This window comes from Saccopteryx leptura, chromosome 6 (genome assembly GCF_036850995.1).
Source record: "Saccopteryx leptura isolate mSacLep1 chromosome 6, mSacLep1_pri_phased_curated, whole genome shotgun sequence".
NCBI classification, from domain to species: Eukaryota; Metazoa; Chordata; class Mammalia; order Chiroptera; family Emballonuridae; genus Saccopteryx; species Saccopteryx leptura.
The window spans coordinates 192,824,950-192,850,829 of NC_089508.1; the positions used below are offsets into that span (position 1 = coordinate 192,824,950).

The 25,880-nt window shown below is 50.7% G+C and overlaps 1 protein-coding gene across 1 annotated transcript in view; it reads right to left on the bottom strand.

Annotated features, from left to right (window-relative positions):
- The window catches only part of WIPI2 (WD repeat domain, phosphoinositide interacting 2), a 31,593-nt gene extending 6,225 nt beyond the window's left edge, over positions 1-25,368 (bottom strand). The window contains exons 1-8 of the mRNA XM_066344475.1: positions 25,058-25,368; positions 18,157-18,239; positions 7,824-7,993; positions 6,426-6,522; positions 5,929-6,026; positions 5,540-5,632; positions 1,806-1,876; positions 271-378 (exon numbers count right to left, since the gene is read on the bottom strand). Of these exons, the coding sequence (XP_066200572.1) occupies positions 271-378; positions 1,806-1,876; positions 5,540-5,632; positions 5,929-6,026; positions 6,426-6,522; positions 7,824-7,993; positions 18,157-18,239; positions 25,058-25,131 (794 nt within the window). The 5' untranslated portion in view covers positions 25,132-25,368. The remainder of the gene's footprint in view (positions 1-270; positions 379-1,805; positions 1,877-5,539; positions 5,633-5,928; positions 6,027-6,425; positions 6,523-7,823; positions 7,994-18,156; positions 18,240-25,057) is intronic.
- Positions 25,369-25,880: the final 512 nt, after the last annotated feature.

Consider the following 25,880-nt stretch of genomic DNA (forward strand, 5'->3'; position numbering starts at 1 on the left):
GAAGGGGGAGGACGTCTGGACTGCCCAGAGCAGCCACCTCGACCCTCCGGCTAACCTCACGTGCACACACGCCCCACAGCACAGGGCCACCGTGCAGGGCGAGTCCCCACACTGCCGAGTGCAGAAGGGCACGTATCCGGGAGCCAGGGCAGGGCCCCTCCTTGCAGGAGCCTCAGAAGCAGGACGTGTCTGTGCTCACGTTTCCACCGTCAGTGTGAGCTGGGCCAAGGGCTCTGCTGATTTCTAAACAAATGAATCTCTGCAACTCACTTTTCCTTCACGGTCTCGAGTTTGAAGATGTGCACAGTCTCGGTGTTGCTGGAGGCGGACAGGAACATGCCGTCCATGCTGAAGGCCAGGGAGCAGATGCTCACACACCTGCAGGAGGAGGAGGGGCTGGTCACGAGCCACCCAGAGGCGCTGCGGGCGACCACGGCCTCCCCAAGGGACTGCCAACTACGCCACAGGGACGAACAGTCCCTACAGCCGGGGGGTGTGTGTGTCACTGGTTGCTTTCTCCCTCTGCTCTAGTCACCTCAAAATTCTGAGAGAAATGTTTGAAAGGTAATACTGAGTAAGAACAAGTCTTTAATACGTTCTCAAATAGCCAATTTTCTTAGAATCACAGCAATTCTGAGGGTAAACTGGCAATCTTGACAGTGTTTAATAGGGTAAAACCTTCAGCATTCAAAATACTTAGTTTTCCAGGAACAGCTTTCTGGAGCCCATGGCAAGGGGTGTGCAGGTCCGGCAGAGGGGCCACAAAGGGGGACGGGCCGCAGAGGCAGAGGGGGAACTCCCACTGAAGGGGAGGGGGGAGGGGGGAGGGGGATCAAGGAACACCTGGTGCAGGCTAGAAGGGTTCAGGGGTCAGCTAGGTCACCCACACGCCAGTCCCAGCACAGTAGACAGCACATGCAAGAGCCCGTGGAGACAGAGGCTCCTCTCCTGAAGAGCTGAACGCGGTGCGGCTGGGACTGGGAGCAACAGGAAGGGAAATAAAACAGCTGCAACGAAAGGGCTGGAGGCTGAGACAGGCCGAGGAGTTTAGGAGTCTGGAGTTAACCCTACAGGCAAAAGGAGGCAGCGACAGGCCCACATGGGTGTGCTCTAACTGCAGTCCCATCCTCAAAGAACAGCCTGGGCTCAAGTCTGACAAAGGGACTGACGCGGCCAACAGCTGAGACCAAGATGAGCACGCGGCCAGAGGGCGACCAGAATGGGAAGGAGGAGGAACAGAAACGGCACGAGAAGCAGGGACCTCGGAGTGGGCGGGCAGCTCTGGGAGGGTCGACAGGCCTCCGGCCTAACTGGGCGCACGACCTGAGAGACCAGCGCCAGTGCCCCGAGTCCCGCTGGCAGGTGGGCGTGCATGGGAGGGAGCCCACGCCATGACTTATGGTTCGTTTGTTTTAAAAGAAAGAGCCAAAGCCACTTGCTGGGTTGAAAAGGGAGAGGGGGAGAGGGGGAGCTGTCAGCAAGGACAGAGCCTGCTAACCAGCTCAGAAGCCCCTGGTCCACCGTGCAGCCGCTGAGGAACGCACGCGGCCCGGGGCCTGGCTCTGCGAGTTCCTCCACGCCGGCTATCTGGCCATCACTCTGCGCTCAGGCGGGACCACAGGCACACGAAATCCAGCATGCTTCAGAAAATGTCCCTTGACTTCCCACAACTGTCCAGCTGGGCTGGAACCTCGGCTGTTTCTCTGGGCGTCCAGTGTCCAGTTCTAAGTTGTTGCTCTCAGAGACTATAAAACCACAACCCAAAGAGAAGCTCCAGATTCAGTTTTGGAGATTTATATACTGACCTCTTCACTCCTCTCCGGAACTCAAAGAGTTTCTGTCCCTCTGGAATGGAAAATACCCTAATCACGGTCCCCTGAGACAGGGAAAAGAGGAAGGAAAAAAGGATTTAGGCAAGTAAAAGCAAACTTTGTTTCTGTCAGATTAGAAATAAAATGTGGCACGTTTTTCAATGACAGCGTACTGTGGGCCAGCCCCCCAGTGTCGGAGCCCTCTCCCGGCCAGTCAGCCCCCAGTGTCAGAGCCCCCTCCCGGCCAGCCCCCCAGTGTTGCAGCCCCCCCAGTGTCTGAGCCCCCTCCTGGCCAGTCAGCCCCCCAGTGTCGGAGCCCCCTCCTGGCCAGTCAGCCCCCCAGTGTCTGAGCCCCCTCCTGGCCAGTCAGCCCCCCAGTGTCGGAGCCCCCTCCCGGCCAGTCAGCCCCCCAGTGTCGGAGCCCCCTCCCGGCCAGCCCCCCAGTGTTGCAGCCCCCCCAGTGTCTGAGCCCTCTCCCGGCCAGTCAGCCCCCCAAGTATCTGAGCCCCCTCCCGGCCAGTCAGCCCCCCAAGTATCTGAGCCCTCTCCTGGCCAGTCAGCCCCCCAAGTATCTGAGCCCTCTCCTGGCCAGTCAGCCCCCCAAGTATCTGAGCCCCCTCCCGGCCAGTCAGCCCCCCAAGTATCTGAGCCCTCTCCTGGCCAGTCAGCCCCCCAAGTATCTGAGCCCTCTCCTGGCCAGTCAGCCCCCCAAGTATCTGAGCCCCCTCCTGGCCAGTCAGCCCCCCAGTGTCGGAGCCCCCTCCTGGCCAGTCAGCCCCCCAGTGTCGGAGCCCCCTCCCGGCCAGCCCCCCAGTGTCAGGGCCCCCTCCTGGCCAGTCAGCCCCCAGTGTCTGAGCCCCCTCCCGGCCAGCCCCCCAGTGTCAGGGCCCCCTCCTGGCCAGTCAGCCCCCCAGTGTCTGATCCCCCTCCTGGCCAGTCAGCCCCCCAGTGTCTGAGCCCCCTCCCGGCCAGCCCCCCAGTGTCAGGGCCCCCTCCTGGCCAGTCAGGCCCCCAGTGTCTGAGCCCCCTCCCGGTCAGCCCCCCAAGTGTCTGAGCCCCCTCCCGGCCAGCCCCCCAAGTGTCTGAGCCCCCTCCCGGCTAATCCTGCAGTGTCTGAGCCCCCTCCCGGTCAGCCCCCCAAGTGTCTGAGCCCCCTCTCCCGGCCAGATCCCCAGTGTCTGAGCCCTCTCCCGGCCAGCCCCCCAGTGTCTGAGCCCTCTCCGAGGCAGTCCTCCAGTGTCTGAGCCCTCTCCGGCCAGCCCTGCAGCAGGCCCACTGCACAACCACTGTCCCGCTTTCTGCTGTGAGCACACTAAAACACTCCCCCATTCGCTCAATATTCAATTTCAACTTTAATCAATTCACCCTAACTCACTTATTCTAAACACTAATAGCCTTGAAGTCAAATGCAGAACATACTAGTCTTATTTTTTCTAAGTTATTTGAAATTCATACTATTAAGAAGTTTTAGGGCTCCACTGACATCCTTTCTTGCCACTGAGTTACTGACCAAGAGAACTGATTAGCTGAACACATTGCTCAACTGTCTACAAATGAATCGGTTCAAACCTACAGAACGGTAAGACCTACATTACAAAAAGCCTTCTATCGACTAAGACAGGTAAGTGGCGAGCTACAGCACCTCCCTGCTTGGAGGTGTCAGTCCTCCCGCCACCCTCTATCTCCTAACACTCACGGGGTCTGTGGGTAGACAGATAGGACCAGGGCATGGGGGGGGGGGGGAGTGAGAGACCCAGGAAGTGAAAGCACATGGTGCTCTCACCCTGGGGCCGTGAGAGAACGCCCCCCTCCTCTGCCCCCCCCCCCCACTGCAGCAGCCGGGAGCCCGATGGCCTGGGACGCTGCACAGCCCCCCCTCCCCCCTCCAGCTCAGGCTGCAGACCAACAGCACTGGTCCCAGCGTTAGCTATTCTCTCTGGGTCAGGGACACCACTGAGTTTATAATTCTCAAGAATTAGAGAGAGAAAACAGTGCATTCACATAAAAAATAACCATGGTGGAAGTTTTGCTTTTTTGTAGCCTACACTTTTAAATATATAGTTAATGGCATACCTACTGTGTAATACTAATTAACTACAGGTTGTTGGTCAGGCTGGGCTGCAGTTCCCGAAGGCGGATGAAGCCACACAGCCCGGGGGCCAGCTCCTAGCACACAGCAGGGCTGAGGCGGCCACTGGTGGTCTAACCCCACAAACCAGAAAGATGCTGTTTAAAAGTAAACCAAGAGTTTGCTCTTCACAGCCCAGAAGAAACTGTTCTATCTTTACTGGCCTTGAAATTCCATAAAGTGTCTTAGTGCCTTCCCGAGACCTCATAAACACAGCACTTTGGGTATTCAAGGGCTGACAGAATCTCACGGCCATTTCGTGCTCCTGGGGGGCGGAAAAGGACAGGGTGATACTGCAGATGTCCAGCCCAGTGTTCAAACGCAAAGCCAGGCTTGAGGCCCAATCCCTGTCTCTGCCCAGCTGGATGACCCTGGGCAAGTCACTTACCCTCTCTGAGCTCTCAGTATGAAATAGAAACACATTCATCTGATGAGGGGATCAAATGAGGCAATGAATATAAAGGGCCTAGTATAGTTCATGACACAAGTGACCCATGAACGCAGCACCATGGAGGCCCGTGCAGGGAGCCGGCGTTCTGCACCTTACTTGGTTGGCTGGTTCGAGGGAAAAGGCGACTTCGGAAGGGAGCCTACTTTACATTCTGGGGCAAAAGCACCCAAGCGAACTCAGGCAGCATGCAACTGAGGAGCAGGTGCCAGTGCTCAAGAGAGGAACAAGCCTGGAGGACAGACAAGATCCCCAAGAGAGAGAAGGGGGGAGGAGCAGGACGCATCAACTCCCACATGTGCCTTGACCGGGCAAGCCCAGGGTTTTGAACCGGCGACCTCAGTGTTCCAGGTGGACACTTTATCCACTGCACCACCACAGGCCAGGCCTGAATGGAGTTTCTGAGGAGAGGAACAACAAAGGAAACAGACACAGCCGTTCAAGTTCGGAGAATGAGGGCCCTCAGTGTCACAAAGGCTGAGAGAGAGGAGGTTCACACAGAACGGACTGCCAAAGCCGTTTTCTCCTGTTCGTAGAAAAGGCCACATCCTTTTAACTCAGCAATTCTTCTCGCTAGACTCTCCTAATAATTAGAGACACACTATTATCTATACTCTAAACATTAGTAAGTTGTATTTATATGTTAACATGTTCTTCTAACATAATCTAAGTATTAGAAACAATATAAACATCTTAGAAGAATGATGTTTAAGCCATCACAACTGAATACTGTAGAGCTATTAAAAGTTTTTTTTTGGAACTTAGAGAAACTCCATACCATGCAGATCATGACTTTGTAAAACAGAAAACAATGGGTGAAATACAGTGAAACGTGTTCTGCTCAGGCCCGGACAGCCCCGTCTCTGCTTTTTACACTCTTCACCTGTTCTGAGTGCTCTCTCTCCCAGCGTGCGCTGCGTGGTGACCACACAGCGCAGGTGAGTGCGGGCTACGAGGGCCTTCAGTCTCCTGGCCCAAAGGCCCCGAGCTCCCTGGCTGGGGAGAGCCGCTCCCTGCAGCCCCCTCACGGCCTGCCAGGTGGGCTGTCACCGGTGCCTCTCTGTGAGTGGCTGGCACAGAAGCTCATCTGTGTGAACGGACTGGTCTGCGGAAACCTCTGGGCGAGTTCTCCACGGGGCCCGGCAGCCTTACCTTCTCAGAGGCGGTGGCGAGTTTGGTTCCACTGGCGTCAAAAGCCAGCGCGGCTAAAGGACTGTCGTGAGCTGGGATCATGTTGGCCGCCCTCTGGAAGGGAGAACCAGTTAAACGTGACTACCATCTGGTCAACACACCAAATCCACCCGATTTACTGAGGTAGGGACAAGGAAATGTGCTCAAAACCTTAACAAGGCAAAGCGCTTTATCGCTGGGCACCTGGAACTTTCTGGCGCCTCCCAGCACTCACGCTGCAGGAGCCGAGCGGGGTGAGCGCGGACGGCACCCGAGACGGCCCGCCCGGCCCACTTTCCTCTACGAGCCCAGCGCCCCCTCAGGAACAAGGCACATTCTCAAGAGCTCTCCAAGTCCCCGAGGAAGCTCACCAAGTTAATGGTGTCGAAAACCTGCACCTCTCCGATGGTGGCGCTGCCGGGGTAGGCCAGGTAGCAGTTGTCGTTGTTGATGGACAGCGCGCACAGGCCTGAGGACACAGGGAGCACAGCGGGGTCAGGGCCCGAGGGCGCCTGTGCAGCCAGTCGTCTGACCTGACAGCTTTTAGTTAACCCGGGGCAGGGTGGAGCTCTGGGCCACCTGGACGCTGCACTGCTGGGCTTCTAGGTTCTATCTCAGGTGACAGCAGGGTCATAAAAGCAGACTTAAAGCCTCTGCTTAGACGTTTCCAGTGACCTCAAAATTGGAAGCTGACCAACCCAGTGATTTACGTGGCCACAAGACCAGCATCAGAAGAAGGGAGCGTGGCTTAAGGCCAATAGGTTTTAAATCTGCGTATACCCATGGGACCTCCGAGGAGAAAGCACCTCCCCTGGGCCACCTTTACCAGGCGACTCGGGAAAACGGGCTCTCCGCCCAGCTCACCTACCTGCCGGGTTTGGGGGTGTCTCCCTGATCGTGTGCAGGACCTTCATGTCCCGGATGTTGTGTATGTACAGAGACTCTTCCAGGCACACGATGAGCCTCTAGGAGAGGGACACAAACAGAAAGCCAGACTAACGAGAGCCAAGACACTGCAGCCCTCACCTCCACCTGGACTCTTGGATGAGGCTGCTTTGCCTGCCTTCTGGAACAGCACGCAGATGGGACGCTCGCGTGCAGAGGACGCCGGCATTACCGGGCGGCCCTCCCCTGTTCCTCACCCACCCTGGCAGGTGGTGTCTGGAGCCGGCATGCCTGCCGACGATTCCTGCTGCTTGTATGAGGACTTCTAACTACGGGAGCTAATTCCACGTCACAGAAATGGGGCAGCTGCAGCTCAGAAAAGCACATTTTGTTTTTGTCTCTCATCCCTTACCCAATCCCACCCCTCCCGCCATGAAAACCAGACTGAGTGCCTTGGAGGCTTGGTGTTGAATCAGGCGCAGGAAGATGCGGGCTTCCACAAACTACGGCCCGCGGGCCACATGCGGCCCCCTGAGGCCATTTATCCGGCCCCCCACCACACTTCCAGAAGGGGCACCTCTTTCATTGGTGGTCAGTGAGAGGAGCACTGTATGTGGCGGCCCTCCAATGGTCTGAGGGACAGTGAACTGGTCCCCTGTGTAAAAAGTTTGGAGACCCAGGCCTAGGGATTTCTTAAAAGTATAAACCTTCATTCTGCACCCGCGTTATTTCGCAGGTGTCTAGGTTCCGGCTGCATTCTGAGATGGGTGCACTTTTGTGGTGCACCCAGGAGAGGATTTATACAAGCAAGGCAGCCAGGCACGCATACGCTCTTGCTGCTATGGGAACATACGCGCATGTTTTAAGTTTTAAAACTTAAGTTTTTTTTTTTAAAGTAACATTTGTAAAAGCAAAAGAAGCTAAATAAATGGTGATTTAACTCTAAGGAGGAGTTTATGGACATACAGCCAGCTCTTGCTTAACAATGCTGACAGGTTCCTGGTGACTGTGCATCGAGTGAAATGAGGTAGAAGAAAACCAATGTACTGGAGGGTAACTGACAGGAACAAAAGGTTCGTTACTACAGCATCTCATCAGGTCATAACACAGTGACGCATTTTGAGGACCTGCTGGACAGAGACCCTGTGCCTTGGAGGGATGAGTAAAACGATGTGGCAGAAACAAGGGCCTTCATCAGGACTGCAGTGATTTGAGCAAAACTCACGAGCAGCCGAGTCAGGGCACAGTGGGGGGGGGGGAGGTGCTGGTGCGGGGACCAGAGGGCCGAGGGACCAGAAACGCTAAGGAGCACCGGCTTTGTCCTCGAGGCACTGGGGAAACCACACCGAGACCCTGAGATGGAGAGGAGAGCGCCACTCACCTGCCTGTTCAACTTCACTGCCAGTATCGTGTTGGAGTAGCTGTAGTTGCAAATCTCAGTGCCTTTCTTAAAGTGGCAAACTTTTAGCTTCCTGGGAGCTTTGAGGCTGACAATGGCCACCAAGCTGCTTGAGAACAATCTTTCTACAATGCACACGTCTTCAGTGTCTGCTGCAAGGAGAGAAAACAGACGTGTCCACGCCCACAGGCACAATCTGCGTGCGCACAGTGTCCGAGCGCAGGCCACCTCGAAGCCACACGGTGAGCGACAGGTGGCGTGGCCAGGCAGCGGGGACGACCCCAGAGCAGCACTGAGGTGTGAGGGGCGAGCTCTGGGACAGACAGACTGGAGTCAAACTCACAGCTTATGAGCCAGGGACACGCCCTCTCAGAGTCCCCCCTGCCAGGAAGTCCCGCACACTCTGCACAGAGGCCACCCTGTCAAAGGGAGGCCTCCTAGGGCCTCTTCCATTTCCTGGTCACTTCTCCCTGGCGGTGAGTCACTGTCACCACCTGTGTGCCTGCCTGCTTCGTGAGGCTGGAGGCCGCATTGCCTGCTCCCAGGTGTCTCTCTGGCTCTTCCGGTGGCACCTGTCATATGTGGGCCCTGAGCAGTCTCTGACTCACTTTCTAAGTCTTGCTTTCCTCGTATGTGAGATGGGGACAACTCCTCTACAGAACTTCAGGAGGATGGCCATGCTGGCCCAGAGCCAGTGCTCTGCCCACCCCAGCTCCCTGCTGCCCATCAGAGAGGACACCTCCAACTCACAAGACCCACTGAACACGACATGCCGCCAGCATCTGCGGCAAGTATGACGTACTGGCCAGATGCTACTCCACCTCCACTCCCCACTGACGGCCCAGACCCCAATCTCGCCTCCTTATCCGGGGTCAGTTCCAATCTAGCTGCAGAGAGAACTCTGAACGTAAGAAAATCACAGAGAGAGAGCCTGCACTGTCTCCCTCCGCAGCCCGTCCACGTCCACCTGAGCTGCGGGAGGGAGGGCGGGGCCAGGAGTTTCGAGCTCGTCCCTGTCCCTTCACTCAACAGTGCTCCTTGACTGCACTCTCGATCAGGGTGAGCCCAGGCATAATCCCAGCGACATTTTGGTTGACAATAACGGATTTTAAAATCAGAAAGGCAAACAATCTAGAATGTCAAAGGCTATCTTGAAAAAGAACAGGCCCTGGCCAGCTGGCTCAGCAGTAGACTGTCGGCCTGGCATATGTGAGTCCTGGGTTCGATTCCCGGCCAGGGCACACAGCAGAGCCCATCTGCTTCTCCACCCCTCCCCCTCTCCTTCCTCTCTGTCTCTCTCTTCCCCTCCTGCAGCCAAGGCTCCACTGGAGCAAAGTTGGCCCGGGCGCTGAGGACGGCTCCATGGCCTCCGCCTCAGGTGCTAGAATGGCTCTGGCCGCAACGTAGCATCGTCCCCTGGTGGGCATGCCAGGTGGATCCTGGTCGGGAGCATGCGGGAGTCTGACTGCCTCCTCGCTTCTACAGTAACTTCAGAAAAATACAAAGAAAAAAAAAACAAAAAAACGAAGCAGAAGGGCTTACATCACGTGACTTCAAAACTCAGTTATGTAAAGAAAGCTCAAGCAAACCAGACGATGTGTTGCTGATATGAAGACTGACAAATAATCAATGGGGAAGAATGGAGAGCAGAAACAGACCCACACTCGCAGGATTGTTTTAAGCACCAAAGCAAATCCGTTGAGAGAAGAAAAATCTTTTTGACAAATGGCTGAACAGGACTCCATCAGGAAAAAAATTAGCCTTGACCCTATCTCACACCATACACCAAAATTAATTTGAGATGGATCACTGAAATAAACATAAAAGCTGAAATTAGAAAACTCTAAAAGAAAACACTGGAAAATATTTTCCTGGCTTGTCTCAAAAAGGACACAGAAAGCCAGTATCATAAATGAAAAAGAAATACCCATAAATCAGACTTCATCAAAATTCAACATGTTTACTCAAAAGATAAGATAAGCACAGACTGGGGAAAAATATTCACAAGACGTTATCTGATGAAGGACTGAACCCAGAATGTCTAAAGAACTCTGACAACAGTAATAAAAGACAAACCACCAAATTTAAAAAGAGACAAGAGATCTGGACATTTCACAGAAGATACACACGCGGCTAACGACACAAAAGTGCCCAACTCAGTCGTCACTGGGGAAATTCAGATTACAACCGCAGTGAGGTGTCAGCACACACACATCAGAATGGCTAACAGTAAAAAGACTGCTGACACCAAACGTGGGTGTGGGTGTGGGACCACCACCCTCGCACTCAGCACTGGAGGGGGGGATACAGAAACAGGACAGCCACTCAGGAGACCGGCAGCTTCTCACAAAAGGAATCGCATGTTCTGTTCCTAGATATTTACCCAAGATAACATATATGTCCACAAAAGGAGTGGTACAAGAATGTTCCTAGCAGCTTATTCATAATAGCTAAAAACTGGAAAGCCCAGATGCCCATGACTCGGGGAATAAACAAAACGCCACGCAGTCACACCCAGCTGACCCTTGAACATGTGGGGCGTTAGGGGCACCAATCCCCCCTCAAAGTAGAAAACCCGTGTTTACTTTTGACTGCAAAAACTTCATCACCTTGGTAACCACAGGGGACTGGCTCCAGGACCCCATGGATACCTGGGTACCAATATCCTTGGATGCTCAAGTCCCTCATATAGGCTGGCAGACCGCTGGAGACAGCTGGCCCTCAGCACCCGCAGATGGAAAACAGTATGGTGTTTATTGAACAGAATCTGCGGCTATGTGGACCCGAGCATTTCAAACCTGTTACTCCAGGGCCAGTGGAGACATACAACAGTACGGTAAATCTCTAAGACATTTAAGCTGAAAGAAGCCGTCTACAAGAGGCCATGCTGCGCAGAGCAGCCGTTCAAGGACAGGCACACCCAGAACAGCGCCTGCCTCCTAGAGGGTGGCGGGGACCCGACTGGGACTGACGGGGGGAGTGCGGGGGAACTTTCCGGGGTGATGGCCAACCTCGACAGGTGCCCAGGTTACACAGGTGCATGCATCCTCACTCAGAAGTGGGTGTCCACACTCAGAATGTTTCCTTGAGATCTGTACATTCTGTGTGCAAACATCACCCCCAGAGGAGAAGACTGCTCGTGGGAAAGGCATGTGCTTACCTTTCCCACCCAATGGTTAAGTTAGAAAAAATTTTTTTTGAAATTTTAATGAAAAAGAACAGATGGAAACTTAGAATTTTATAAACGGGTTTGTATATGTGGAGGCAACAGAGCTGTTTTTAACTGCAAGCAAACCCATGTACCCTACGCCCGTCACTTGGACGGGACAAATACTACCTTCCTGCCACTTAGCTTGAGCTATATTTTCTTTTTCTGAAGTTTCAAAGGCGGCCATCATCATGACTCTTCACCTGTAAATACGTCAGTAAACCCCTCTAATAGATAAGGACCTAGGAAAAGTCTATTTTGCAGTTTGTGAATGAAAGTGCAAGATATCTTACATCACAATAAACCCAGGTGTGTTAAGTGTTTCATGTAAAACCCCAAAGACCTAGAACAACGGTTCTCAACCTGTGGGTCGCGACGACCAAAACACAGGGGTCACCTAAAGCCATCGGAAAATACATATTTATTATACAATACAGGGACTGTATCGTGTGTCCCTGGCACAGGACAAGCCTTTCCAGTGCTCAGACACCTTACAAGAGAAGACAAATGCACCTGAACGTGTGAACATTCAAGACCTCAGAACCGGAGAGAGACTGTAAACCAGGTCAAAGCAAACAGCAATCCAGGAGAAATAATTGTAACCCATGGCAAATGGCTCGTTTGCATTAAGTCAGTAAGACAAAAAATCCAACAGAAAAACAGGAAAGGAAAGCAGCAGTAAAAAAAAAAAAAAGAAAAGAAAAGAAAAAAAGCAAATGACTACATAAAAAAATAGAGTTCATCTCAGTTATGATTTAAGAAATGTAAGAAAGGCAATGAATACATTTATCTCAACTCACCCTGCAGGTACTAAAATGTTTGATGATGCCCGCGTGGCAGAAGTGAGGAGACGGGTGCTCACACCATTAATAAACACACAAACGGCACCACTCTTTTTAAGGGCAACCTTGCATTATCTGCCAAATTTAAAACGTTTATCCGGTGACTTTTCTCTCCAAGAGCTGTCCTCACAAGTGGGCAAAGACGCTCCCCTGACAATTCTACTCCTACGGGCACCTATCCACTCAGGAGAAACGAGCCCCAGCTGGATGGCTCGCTGGTTAGAGCTCCATCTGGATGCCGAGCAGAGGTTGCCAGTTCGATCCTCAATCAGGGCACATACTGCAACAAATCGATGTCCCTGTCTTGCCCTCCCTTCCTCTTTAAAATCAACAAATAAAAACTTAAAAAAGAGAAATGAGGCCCTGGCCGGTTGGCTCAGTGGTAAGAGCATCAGCCTGGCATGCAGGAGTCCCGGGTTCGATTCCTGGCCAGGGCACACAGGAGAAGCACCCATCTGCTTCTCCACCCCTCCCCCTCTCCTTCCTCTCTGTCTCTCTTTTCCCCTCCCGCAGCCAAGGCTCCATTGGAGCAAAGTTGGCCCGGGCACTGAGGATGGCTCTGTGGCCTCTGCCTCAGGCGCTAGAGTGGCTCTGGTTGCAACAGAGCGACGCCCCAGATGGGCATGCCGGGTGGATCCCGGTCGGGCACACGCGGGAGTCTGTCTGACTGCCTCCCCGTTTCCAATTTCAGAAAAATACAAAAAAAAAAAGAAGAAAAAAAAAAGAAAAAAGAGAGAAATGAAAACACACACCCACACAATAACTTGCACCCAAATGTTCACAGCAGCACTATTTACAATAGTCAAGAGTGTGACAACTCAAATGTCCATTAACAAAACACAGTATATCCATACACAGTAACATTCCTGAGCAATGAGAAAGGAAATGGAAGTACTGACACACACTCCAGCCTGGACGAACCCTGAACCCGTTCTGAGCAAAAGGAGCCAGTCGGGCAGGGCTCCGTTTATCTGAACCGCCCACAGCTGCACAGCTATAGAGGCAGGAGGCAGATTAGTGCCCACCCTGGGCTGAGGTGGGCGGAGGGCAGTGGGGAGTGCCTGCTGGTGGACTCGGGTTCTTTCGGGGAATGATAAAAATGTTTTAAAATTAGATTAGGGTAGGCAGTACAACTGAATATACTAAATCCACTGAGTTGTGCACTTAAAACCGTTGGTCTTCATAGCCTATAACTGACATCTCAAAAAGCTGTTTAAAAAACCCACATAGGCAGTCTATTGCAGAAATTTGCATTTTGGCCAATATATCATATTAAGATCTGATGTAAGAACAAGGAAGCATGGACTTCATAAATTTTTATTTTGACTTTTGGAGGGGGGACAGACAGACAGGAAGAGAGAGAGATGAGAAACATCAACTTGTCGCAGCACTTGAGTTTTTTATTGATTGCTTTCTAATAGGTGCCTTGACTGGGGGGGGGGGGGGACTCCAGCTGGGCCAGTGACCCCTGGCTCAAGCCAGCAACCTTGGGCTTCCAGTCAACGACCTTTGGGTTCAAGCCAGTGACCATGGGGTCATGTCTATGATCCCACGCTCAAGCCAGATACCCGGTGCTCAAGCTGGTGAGCCCGCACTCAAGCCAGTGACCTTAGTTTTGAACCTGGGTCCTCAGCATTCCAGGTCAGTGCTCTATCCACTGTGCCACTGCCTGGTCAGGCAGTATACATTTTTATTTACCGATTTTAGTGAGAGAGGGAGACAGGAACACTGATCTGCTCCTACACGTGCCCCGACCGAGGATGGAACTGGCGACCTCCGTGGTTCAAGAGGATACTCGACCCAGCCGAGCTGCCCAGCCAGGACAAGAAACTCTGAATATCAGGTTGTGTGCCAGTGAGAAGACAGGCAGCAGAGACACAGGGTAGAAGTGAGGTGTCAGGGTGGAATCTCACTGGGCCTGTCTCAGAGACCATGAGGCCCCGGACCCTAGAACACTCACATGCTTCCCGGGGTCTCTTAAAATGCCCAAACCGGATACCAAATATTGGGTTTTCCTGGGGAAGCACCTGTAAATCCCATCAGATTTCCAAAGGAGCCAGGAACCAGAAAAAGGCCACGGTCATTGCCACTTGGAGCCAACACATTCTGGTCACTACTTAAGAAGTGAGATCAACACAAAAGGATTCACTTCCGAGTCCCTCAGTCCCACAGACCAGCTCGCCTAGATCTGTTCGGGGACAGACCTTTCATACAGCAGCCTACCCTTTATACACGGTTAGTGGCTCGGGTTCACTGTATTTCTGCTACACTATTTCAAGAGCTCTTTCACGTTTTCCTGTTACATCTCCCTCCCAGGGAACCTCGACCACCTGAAGATGCACAGAACCCACAGACCCGAGCAGTCACTTCCCACTACGGGGACGGGGACGTGGCTCAGCCCTCCCCCGGAACACAGCGCGCTAGGCGTCAGGCTGGTGACTGACAGCACTGCAAGCCAATGAAGGGCAAGCGAACAAGGCTGCACTTGTAATTCCTGAAGACTGCCGGTTACCAAGACACCAGTGCCAGTAAGCACTCATGCTGTCGGATGCCTGGAGCTCGAGAGAGATACATGTTAAGAGCCCGACCTTCCATTACAACAGATTTAAGCAGAGAGAGGCTACTGGTCTCCCCCGCACAATCCATTAGTATAAATCTCACTGAAACTAACATTCCAACCAGTGCACCGCCTGTCAAATCAGAACATCAGACAAGTACCACCTCGCAAATCGTAGAGGAAGGTGATGGCCCGTTTGTTAATAAAAGGTGCTGTATGTCTCTGGAGGCATCTCTACCAGGGAAGCAGGCTCTGGTTTCTTTTGCTGAGTCAAGGTACAGTCTCCTGTGTTTAATTTCAGAAGTGCACGCTTCATGACAGATGTGTTCCCAGCTCAGAAACTTAAAAAATGCAAGGATACCCAAAGTAGATTCTGAAAAAGCCAACTTTTCCTTCTCAAGTTCTGTGGTATTTTACAGATAGTAAGGGTACACCTTTTCTTTATTTTGCCTACCAGGGCAGGAGTTCATTGCAGTAGTATTTCATGGAAGAGAGACCACAGATTTGTATATATTATTTATCTTCAAACTAACAAACATACACACAGAAAGATAAATGGGCACTCACAAACAACCAGACACCCATCAGAGCACACCCAGGAGTTCTCACAAATTTCCTTCACGTTTGAAATTACCACAACACAGACAGTAAACAAACAAAAAAATTCCCACTGCTGCTGGGCAAAGGCTTTCTTATTTAAATAAACAAAAGGACCAGAAGTTGTCGGTCTCCTTTGTCCCAAGCCCAGCTTGGCTCATTCTTTCTGTAACTGCAACAGTGACGGAGAGCAAAGATCTGAGTTTATGATGAGGGTGGAGAGTTATGAGGGACGGTGCCGTGGCCAGTGGCACAGGGGGTACAGCATCACCCTGGAGCGCCCCAGTCGCCAGCTCCAGCCACTACCAGGGCACATATGAGAAGCAATCAATGGGACTACAACTGAGTAAAATAATGAGTTGATGCCTCCTCCCCCCCTTCCTCTCTCTCAAATCAAAGGAGAAAATAAAAAGTTATGAGAAACGAGCCAATCCTGAGCATAGGCTAAATTTTGAGGCATGAAGTACTATTCTTTGCTGAGTCTATTTGTACAAAAATGCCAGAAAACAATCTTGACTCAGTAACTAATCTGTTTTCTAAGAGATTCTTTTCTCTAACTCAATAAAAGTATGTGATCCTGACCAGGCGGTTGGCACAGTGGATAGCGCGTCAACCTGGGATGCTGAGGACCCAGGTTTGAAACTCTGAGGTCACCAGCTTGAGTGCCGGGTTGCCACCTTGAGCATGGGATCACAGACATGAGCCCATGGTCACTGGCTTGAGTCCCAAGGTCGCTGGCTTGAAGCCCAGAAATTACTGGCTTGAAGCCCAAAGGTCGCTGGCTTGAGCAAGGTGTCAATGGCTTGGGTAGAGCCCCCAGGTCAAGGCATATGTGAGAGAGCAATCAATGAACAACTAAAGTGCCACTACGAATTGATGCTTCTCACCTCTCTCCCTTTCTGTCTATCTGTCCCTATCTGTTCCTCTCCCTCGGTAAAAAAAATAAAAGGGTATGTGAAAGAGGAAAGATGGATAAAGTTCTAGGAGCAAAAGAATTTAAGAACTTTGGTTTAAGGCAATTAACATTCAGCTCTGGCTGGGTAGCTCAGTCGGTGACAGTGCTGTCCCAACACACCAAGGTTGCGGGGTCCATCCCTGGTCAGCGCACATACAAGAATCAACCAAGGAATGCACGAATGAGTGGAACAATAAACTGGCATTTGTCTCTCTCTTAAACCAAAATTTTTTTTAAAAAGTATCATCTCTTAAAAAGTTCCATATCTATTTCATCACCTATTTTTTAAGGGCCAAAGTTCACTAAGAAGAACAATGAAATCACCATGTTGACCAGTGAATATCCACTCTTAATAATGCTATCAAGACAACACATTTTGTTTCATCAAAGCCTTAGAAAATTGAGGAGCCAAAAACCAGTAAATTAACTTCAAGGAAAAAGATTAGTCATTAAACTGATTCAGTCGAGGAAGAGTGAAGACCAGCTATTCCTATACCCGTCTCCAAACGGGGTCAAATTCTGTCCAAACAGATGACTCGTCACTTCAGCAACAATTCAGCCACACAGCCAGGCCCTCCTTTGGATGAGATTTACTAAATGCTTCAGTCATTGTTAAAGCCCAGTGGAACTCTTTTTTCCAGGGACGGGTTTCCCTCATCTGAGGAAATCCCTACGGGAGGCAGGCCTGTGTGTGGGTGGGGTCAAGGGAAGGCAGCCTCGGGGGTCTGCAGACCCTCTGCCGCCCACTTGAGATGAGAAGGTACAGTAGCTCACAGCTGCCTTATTGCTCAGATTATATGTCTAAGCCACACGCCAGGGCAAGGGCTTTTTTAGATTGAGTAAGCACCAGGAGGCAAGTCTGAGGACAGAAAGAGCGAAATCTGAGGCAGCCAGCAGGAAGCAGCAGTCTGAGACGAACTGAAAGAGTCTGCTTCCCTGCTGTCTGCTATAAAGGGCCCGGGGGCTTGCCTTGGGGGGGAGCAGCCAGAGTGCCAGGCTCTGCTCAGGGAGGTGAGGGGCGCGGGGGGGGGCTGACCCGAGAGGAGGCCAGGGCCTGCAGAGGCTGGGAAAGCTCCCGACCTCCTGGTGGGCTGCAGGAACTCCAGTTTCAAGTAACTGGCACAGTCAACCTTCCTCCTGGTGTCTTCATCTTTCTTGTTAATGGGGTGGGGTCAGGCATGGCATTTATTTGTCTGTTTGTTACTTGTCCCCCGCTTAACATTGTACAGAAAATATTTACCGGTTTTTCATCTTCTATTTAAATGTGTCAAGAGAGCAGGAACTTTGTCACTGCCACCATCTCCACAAACAAACCTGGCTGGCATGTAGTAGGTCCTCATAAACATTCACAGAGTGAATGGAACCAAGAAAAAGTAGGAGACGGACCATGCACGTGGGGAGAGTGCAGAGCTCCCCACAGTCTCACTGGGGACAGGGAGGTCTGCACCTACTGCTGCTATTTCAGCAGGTTGTCACACACACACAAAAGGGAACCAAGGCCACGGGCCCAGAGGTGAGGTACCCTCTCTGAAGTCACGGCGACCAGCCAGAAGTCAGAGCTCACGGCCCCTCTGCAATTCCATATTGCCTCTCACGTGCTGGCTGCTCAAGTCTCAGAAAATGACAACTGAAGAAAACAAATCATTCTGACGGGGGCTGTCAAATTCTCAACCCTCTGGGAAGTCCAGAATGACAGAAACTCGAATGATTTAAATGGCATTGAAAGTGGGAGAAATAACAGAATAATACATGTAGTATTATACAATGTATTGTAAGAAACAACCCTTAAAACAATATTTCTATATGTACATTTATTTTTATTTATTTTTCTTATTTTCTTATTTTCCAAGTGGGAAGCGAGATAGAGGGGAGATCGAGGGACAGACTCCCGCATGCGCCCCGACCAGGACCCACCCAGCAACCCCCTTCTGGGTTGGGTGCTCTGCCCATCTAGGGCCTATGGACATTTATAAGTATGCAAATAAACAGGAAAAGATCTGGAAGGACACACACAAACTGTTTGGTTACCACCTCTCGGGTGACCTGTCAGGGGCTTGTGGACTTAAATCACAGTGAATTTCAGAATGCACATCAATTCAAGTTTAACTTGTCTACTTTTTTTTTAAGAGAGGGGGAATAATAAAGCAAACACTTACTGCATTCATAGATCTGTTCCAGCTTATCCACAGAAGAAAGGGAGAAAAATTTATAACCGGACTTACTACCAACAGCTAGGGACCTGCAAAAAAGCCAAATTCAGAAATAAGAGCTGATACGTGTAGACAGTGATAATGTACAAACTAGCTCCGTGTTACCGAAGAGCAACCATCACCTCTACCACCAGTCAGCGCTCAGGGGCCTGGCACGCGGTCTGGAGCAGGGCATGGGGGCTGAGCAGGGAGGAGTGTGGCACGGGAGGGCCCCACGCCCACGGCCAGGAAAGGGTGAGGGTCCATACACAGGCAACAGTCTCACTTAAAGCTTTAAGGCTCCATTTTCAGAGCCCCACCTGCAATTCACATCCCACCCCTGCTGCTGCTGCCGCTGCTGCCAGAGGCTCTGCCCAGAGGCTCGGAGGGGCCACAGAGCTCGCCAGTCCCCTCTGCAGTGGAGCTGTGACACTACACAGAGCACTTCCTCATCAGCAGGTCCACTCTCCAGAACGTGACTGACCAGGGAAGTCAGCTCAGTGCAGCTGTCAGAAACAGAGGGTGAGAGGACCCAGCAGGACGCGGTGGACAGGGAAGAACCAGGCCCTTGGCTGCCTGTGTGCTGAGCACCTGGCAGGACACCACACGGGCGGAAGAAGATACGCCAGGAGACTGGCACTTCATACCATGAGTGTGTCGGCTATAAAACATCTGCGATTTCTAACCTCCCTTCCACACATATATGGGGGAAACATACAGGTGACCCTTGAACAATGTGGGGGCACGGGGCGCCCATCCCTGCATAAAAATCTGCTTATACGTTTTGCATTTTGATGCCCCAAAACTCAGCCACCCCTCAGTATCCAGGGGGAACGGGGCAGGTTCTAGGACCTGCACGGGTACCAGAATCCACAGATGCTCATGTTTCCTACATACAATGGTGTGGAACTACACCCACGTCCACGGCTGTCTGAATCTGTGCATGTGAAACCCAGGGACACAGAGGGCCGCTGTATATTTAATATGTTGGAAAAACCCCCACGAATAAGTGAATAGTGCAGTTCAAACTTGTTTTTCAAGGGTCAACCGTGTTCTGAGAACTGAGTTGCTATAAGCACTCTTAAAATTTTAAATCCCAATTGGTTTATCTTAATAATATAAACAGAAACAAAATTTTCTACCAGCTCATATAATTTTTCTTTGCAAAAATACTTCCCAGTGTTGAATTTATTATATCAATAAAGTAATCGTTACCTGTAAATATTTTGAAAAGTAACGAACCAACAAAAATACATGGATAACCAAGGCAGCTAAAGACAAATTGGAATCTCAGAACTTCACAACTTTTGGGAAACTGGTGTTCAGGAAAACGTTTTTCAGTTAACCAAGGGCTCCTGTTTTAAGCACCAAAACCTTTCCCCACACCAGTTCAGCTTTTTAAAAAAGTCATTCTTATATCCTTTCCTGTGTTCTTAACACAAGGGGATGGCAAATTCTTAACCTTCTCCTGGACTCACATATTAAACAACTTACCATGCTGTCATAGAGCAACCCCCTCAAACCCTAACAAGGAGTTTAGGGGTTTGTATACCTTCATCAAATGCCTATATCTTCTACCTTTTGTTTTGATGACAATCGTCACCTTTTCTTGTGACCCTACTGTCATTAACAGCACCTTTCCCTTTGTAATTTCTTGTTGACTTAGAAACCAAATTACCAAGCTTACTAGTATCATATATAAAACAAGCCTCTTCCATGGGCAAAATAACGAGCTTTACTTAATTAATGAGAATCTGGATTTTGATATATTTAGGCTCTCAGATGTGCTTCAAACAGGTAAGATTTGTTAAAATTGGGCTCAGCTAATCAGTTATCAGAACTCTGCTCTCCCAGATACTCAGAAACTGATTTAGGATTTAGGATATTAAATACCTTACTTAGAATGTTAATTGCATGGTTTACCAAACAATTGTGAGCCCCAATCAGTAAATGTTAACAAAAATAGTCCAATTAGTCCTTGATATGTATATATGGTATAGTATGAGTACATATTTTATAAATAAAGAGAGACAGTTTTAAGGGGTGATATTAGCCCTGGCCTGGTAGCTCAGTTGGTTAGAGCATCGGCCTCATACTCCAAGGTTTGGGTTTGATCCTGGGTCAGGGTGCATTCAAGAATCAACCAATGGCTTGACCAGGTGGTGGCGCAGTGGATAGAGCATCTAACTGGGATGTGGAGGACCCAGGTTCGAGACTCCAAGGTCGCCAGCTGGAGCACAGGCTCATCTGGTTTGAGCAAGGCTCACCAGCTTGAGCCCAAGGTCTTTGGCTCGAGCAAGGGGTCACTTGGTCTGCTGTAGCCCCCTGGTCAAGGCACATATGAGAAATCAATCAATGAACAACTAAGGAGCTGCAACGAAGAATTGATGTTTCTCATCTCTCTCCCTTCCTGTCTGTCCCTATCTGCCCCTCTCTCTAACTCTGTCTCTGTCACACACACACACACACACACACACAAAATCAACCAATGAATGCATGAATCGATGTTTCTCTCTCTCTCTCTCTCTCTCTCTCTAAACTCAAAAAAATTAAAAAAAAGTTTGATAGTAAACAGGTTTGATATCTTCGGCTCAAACACCAACAGTCACACTCACACACCCCTCTTTGGAGACCCCCTTTTAGTAATCCCTCAGGGTACACCTGACCATACAATGGCATATCAATGGGAGAGAAACAGTAGGAGGTAAGAGGTTCCCCCAATAAGTACTCTTACTCCCCAATAAATGTTTACATGTTTAAGCCATTTATAAGGTAATATAGTCAATATCTTTTATCGACAAAGGGAAAAAATAGCAAACCATAACAGAAAAAAAAGGATACATTTATATTAATATCTATCTCCATTTCACTGCCCCATACTCCTGCTTTCAACTGTGTCCAGTGTCACAATCCAGAGACTCTGCTGCACCCTCTGGAGACGCCCTAGGAGAGAGTGACTGCTTCCAAAACAGAGTTTGAGCCAATCCCCTTGACTGTCGCGCCCTCTCCCTCCCCTTCCACTTCCAGAGCTTCCCCTACCAACCCTGGGCCTGCTGGGGCTCAGGTATAAACCAGGCTGATGGTCTGCTTCTCTGCTAGCAGTTTAGGGTCCACTTCCCTCCACTACGTGCTCGCTTCCAAAAGTCTGCTGCTGTGTCTCCTTTCTCATCCTCCCCGTTCTGCAGGGTTTCGGTCTCTTAAAACATCTTTTTGGTATTTTGGCGATTGACATTTTATTAGTGTTCTGGGAGGGCACCAAAACAAATGTTTGAGTTTGGCCCACCATCTTTAACTGCAAGTTACTGTCACTGTGAATTTAAACTTGAGTGTTTAACATCTAAAAGACAGTAAAACAAAAAAAAAGGAAAATGTGAATTGAATCTTTATCCTAACTCCTTTTGCTTTTCTCTACCCTCTACCTAATGATCAGTCTGTAAAGACTTTTTCTTTTCATCATCTAGTATGTTAAAGAGATTAGACATTACTGTGTTATGTGGAGATGGTCCACACCCATGGAAAGGAAACAACTGGTGGGCCCTGTGCCCCACTTAAAAGTTCATCGCCACATGGGCCCTTCTCTCCAGCTCCGGTCACTCCCATCCCTCCCATCCCTGACCTCTGGCAAAATTTCCAAAGCAGAGCTCATTTCCTCCTCAACAGAACCCTCTGCTGACCCTTCCCCCAGCACATCGTCTATCACTGTTCACCAGACCCACCCCAGCGACTCGGGGGTGGGGGCACCCTTTACTTCTCCTTTAAGTGCATCACATGTCCAGTGGGTCACTCCAAGCCCTTTGGCCACTGCTGTTGGACAACGGCCTCCTCAGTGACTGCTCTGCCCTCCTCAAACATTCTGTACACAGCAGAAAAAAGACCTAAATCTTTAAAGTTGAAGTTCTTAAAAACCCTCTACTCCTAAGCCCCTCCATTTGCTGATGAGGAAAAGGAGAAAGGTGACCTACCCAGAAGAATAACTGTAACCTTGAAGAAACACAAAAACCTCAGACAAGTGTCTCCTCGTTGTCCCCACACCCGTAACTTCCCTGGACACTCACATCAGTGTCCACATATGGAAGCCTGGGAAGATCAAGTTCCTTTTTTACGTTCCATCTCCTTCAGAAATACAGCTTAGAACAGACACTGCCAAATCACTTCCCACGGGTGAGTGGCGTCCAGTGGCAGAATTCTGTCCCTGCTCTTTCCATGTGAGAGTCACGTGATACTCTGCTACTTATTAGTTTGTTACCTTCAATTGCAAAAAGTCAAACACTCCTCCCATACAAGCTTCCCAAAGTGTTAACTTTCAGAAACTAGGATTGGAACTAACCAGGGAAGACCAAGATCACCGAGACGGGCGGTTCCTGGAGCCTCTTTCACGGCTCTAGTTAAAACAAAACAAAACAAAAACAAATGGTAAAAAAAAAAAACAATTAAAATGCATTCACACTTTTAGGATAAGAATCATAGGGAATAAATACCACAATATTTGAAACCATTACAAGTATGAAAAGAAAAGCAGGACAGATCGTATAGGATACAAGGAACATTCTATTGGGAAGCATTACTGTGTAACACATGCGTCCTATTAAGTGAAACAGCTTCCACTATCTCACTAAAGATAGTGAACGTGGATCCTAAACCAACCTCCTTTGTATTGTGAAAAATTGTTTTCCTCTATTGAATTGTGGAATGGACACGAGAGGGAAGTGTCTTCTGTAAAGCTGTCCCCCAGAAGCTTTTGTAACTCTTTCGAGCATAGGTTTAAAACAAATTAGTCATTTCAATCAATAAACTTCAATATAATCCTAACTTGCTATTCCTTACAATTTATTATAAATAAATACTGTATCGGCCTGACCTGTGGTGGCACAGTGGATAAAGTGTCGACCTGGAAATGCTGAGGTCGCCGGTTCGAAACCCTGGGCTTGCCTGATCAAGGCACATATGGGAGTTGATGCTTCCAGCTCCTCCCTTCTCTATCTCTGTCTCTCTCCTCTCTCTCCCTCTCTGTCTCTCTCTCCTCTTTAAAAATGAATAAATAAAATAAAAAAATTAAAAAAAAAATACTGTATCAATTATACCACAGCCTCTCTGGCTTCTTCTATTACATAGGAAATTTGGTGCCCATCTGAAATAAGAGCAAAGACAACATTTGGTCAAATTTGACTTCCTTTCAACATAAACGATGAGAAGGGAAAATCCGAAACAATGGTAGGAAATGTTTTGGTAACTCTCTAATTTATACAAAACATAAAAAACCTCATCAAGCTACCATTTCTTGCCAGTCTCAGAATACCAGGGGCTTAAACATGAAGTCCCAGTTGGTTTGAAATGTCCTATTCTCTCCGTGCATGAATAAAATTTACTCTATCCCAATTATGACCACCTGCAACAGGTTGTCCCCATCTGTTTCTGCTGTACTGGCTTTTGGTCACACGGACCACTATGGTATTTGGGTGGTTTAATCTTTAAAGACTGGGACAGTCTGATTTCTAAATTCACTCCCCTCAAAATCCTCCTCTGCAGGTAGAATGATCAGGTGGCAGAGTGGAAAGACCAGGGCGGAGAATCCAGGAGACAGATGTCAGTCCTGCCCTGACTGCACTACTAACCAACCCTCGATCCCAGAACCCTGCTGAAGCTGGGTTTCCGCATCTGCAGTTGGACAGGTAACTGGCTCCCTTCCAACCCTCAATACAGCCCCAGTCCCACCGTGGGGACGGTCTGTATGTCCAGTATCAGCTTCATAGCCTCCTAAGACGCGGCTGCACCTTGCTGCAGGCCACAGACTTGCAGAGCTGGCCACGCTACAATCAAATTTTCTTTTTCCTCTTTGTTTATTTTCTTTTAAATTGTTTTGGGGTGGGGTGGGGGTGGTGATATTAGCTAATTGGATCATGTAGGCTTCAAGTGTACCTGCATTGTATGCCCGCCACCCAAAGTCCAATCATCTTCCGTCACCACCATATATGGGGCCTACAATCAAGTTTTAATTTTCTTTTTCTTTTTTTAAACCTCGTTTTGTACTTTGCTGACTGCACTCCAGCAACGACTCCTGCTCATCTCTCTGCAAGCCCAAGACCCATCCTCTTCCCTCTGACATCACTTCCTCTTACTCACTTCCAAAGATGGCTCTCCTGCCTTCAAGCCCCACCACTCATGCTTCCTGCCCCTGACGCCTCACCTGGTAACTACCCCGCTCTCCCACAAGCCACGGACACCGCCGCCGAAAAGCCCACCTGGGTTTGGACAAAACGGCCGTTCCAAACCCAGAGGTTGGCCCCGGGGGCGGCTCCTCCCCTTTAGGAGATGGCCACGGCCCACTCCCCCCCACGAGCCCAGACTCCTCAGGTGTCTGTCACACCCCCCTGGGCTCAGTTTCTCCCCACGTCGGGGGCCGGGGGGGTGGGGGGCGGCCTACGATGATGATCACTAAGCTCGTTTCTTGCCTGGGGAGGACCTCCAAGCTTCCTGCCGAAAAGAAGAGTGAGACACAGAAGGAAAAAAAATAAAAGTGGGGACCGGGGGGCCCTAAGGATGAGGCGGAGACAAAGAGAAGGGCCTGAAACGGGCCGAGGCCCAGGCAGAACCGGGCTGGCGGGCGGAGGAAGGAACCCGGACCGGGGGCCGAGGCGGCGAGACAACAACAGGTCATCAAGCCACAAAGTTCGGCCTAACTCTGTGAGGAATGGGGAGGGGGGTCCAGAAGGAGAAAGCCTTCCGGGGTGGTGGGCGAGATACCGCCGTATGCCCCGTCCCTCTCCCGGCCCGGGGACCCGCCCGCCGCCCCGGCTCCCAGCTAGCTCCCGGCTCCGACCCCCAGCCCCGGCTCCCTGACCCCGGCCCCGGTCCCGGCCCCCGGCCTTACGTGATGTCCTGGTTAAAGTTGGCGAAGAGCAGCTGGCCGGCGCCGGCCTCGCCGCTCTGACTGGCCAGGTTCATGGTGGGTGGGCGCGCGGGTGGACCCGGCCGGGGGCTTGCGCTCGCGCGCGCGGGACGGGGAGATGGGGTCGCGTGTGTTCAGGGTCGGCGCCGGGCCCCGCTCGCCGCCTGGGCCGCCGCCTGGGCCGCCGCCACCGCCGCTCGCTGCCCGGGGATCAATCGCCGCCTCATCCCGACCCCGCTCTTGTTTATGCTCGGGAGCCGGGGCTCCCTGCGCGCCTGCGCGGCCCGCCCCCTTCGGCGCACGGGTCTCTCACGGCGCAGGCGTGTTGCGGAGATCCCGCCCCTTCACCTCTGGCCGGGGCTGGTGTTCCGTTCGCACATACGCAAGCGTGGGGACGCGCTGGGACGCGCTGGGCGGGGCTTGTAGGCGCGTGGAGCGCCGCGCATGCGCATGGAGAGAGCGAGCTAAGGCGCCAGGTACATCCCCTTCGGTGTATTAGTATTAAAAACGTGCCATGTGACTATCGTTGTGTTAAATACTTGCGTGCGTTATCTTACTTGATGTCACGGCAACTCTCTGGGGAAACTATTCCATTCCCGTTTTACAGATTTAAAAACTGAGGTTCAGAAATAGCAACCTACTGCTTTAACATTTTGCCCAGTGTTAGAGCTGGGAATGGAAACCTCTCTTCTCCAAGGCCCACGCTTCCCGGGTCCCTAGGTGAGGATTCCACCTGGCATTTATTCGTTGGTTCAATAATACGGTATTTAGGAAGCAACTTCCATGTGAACTAAACAGGCCTCCT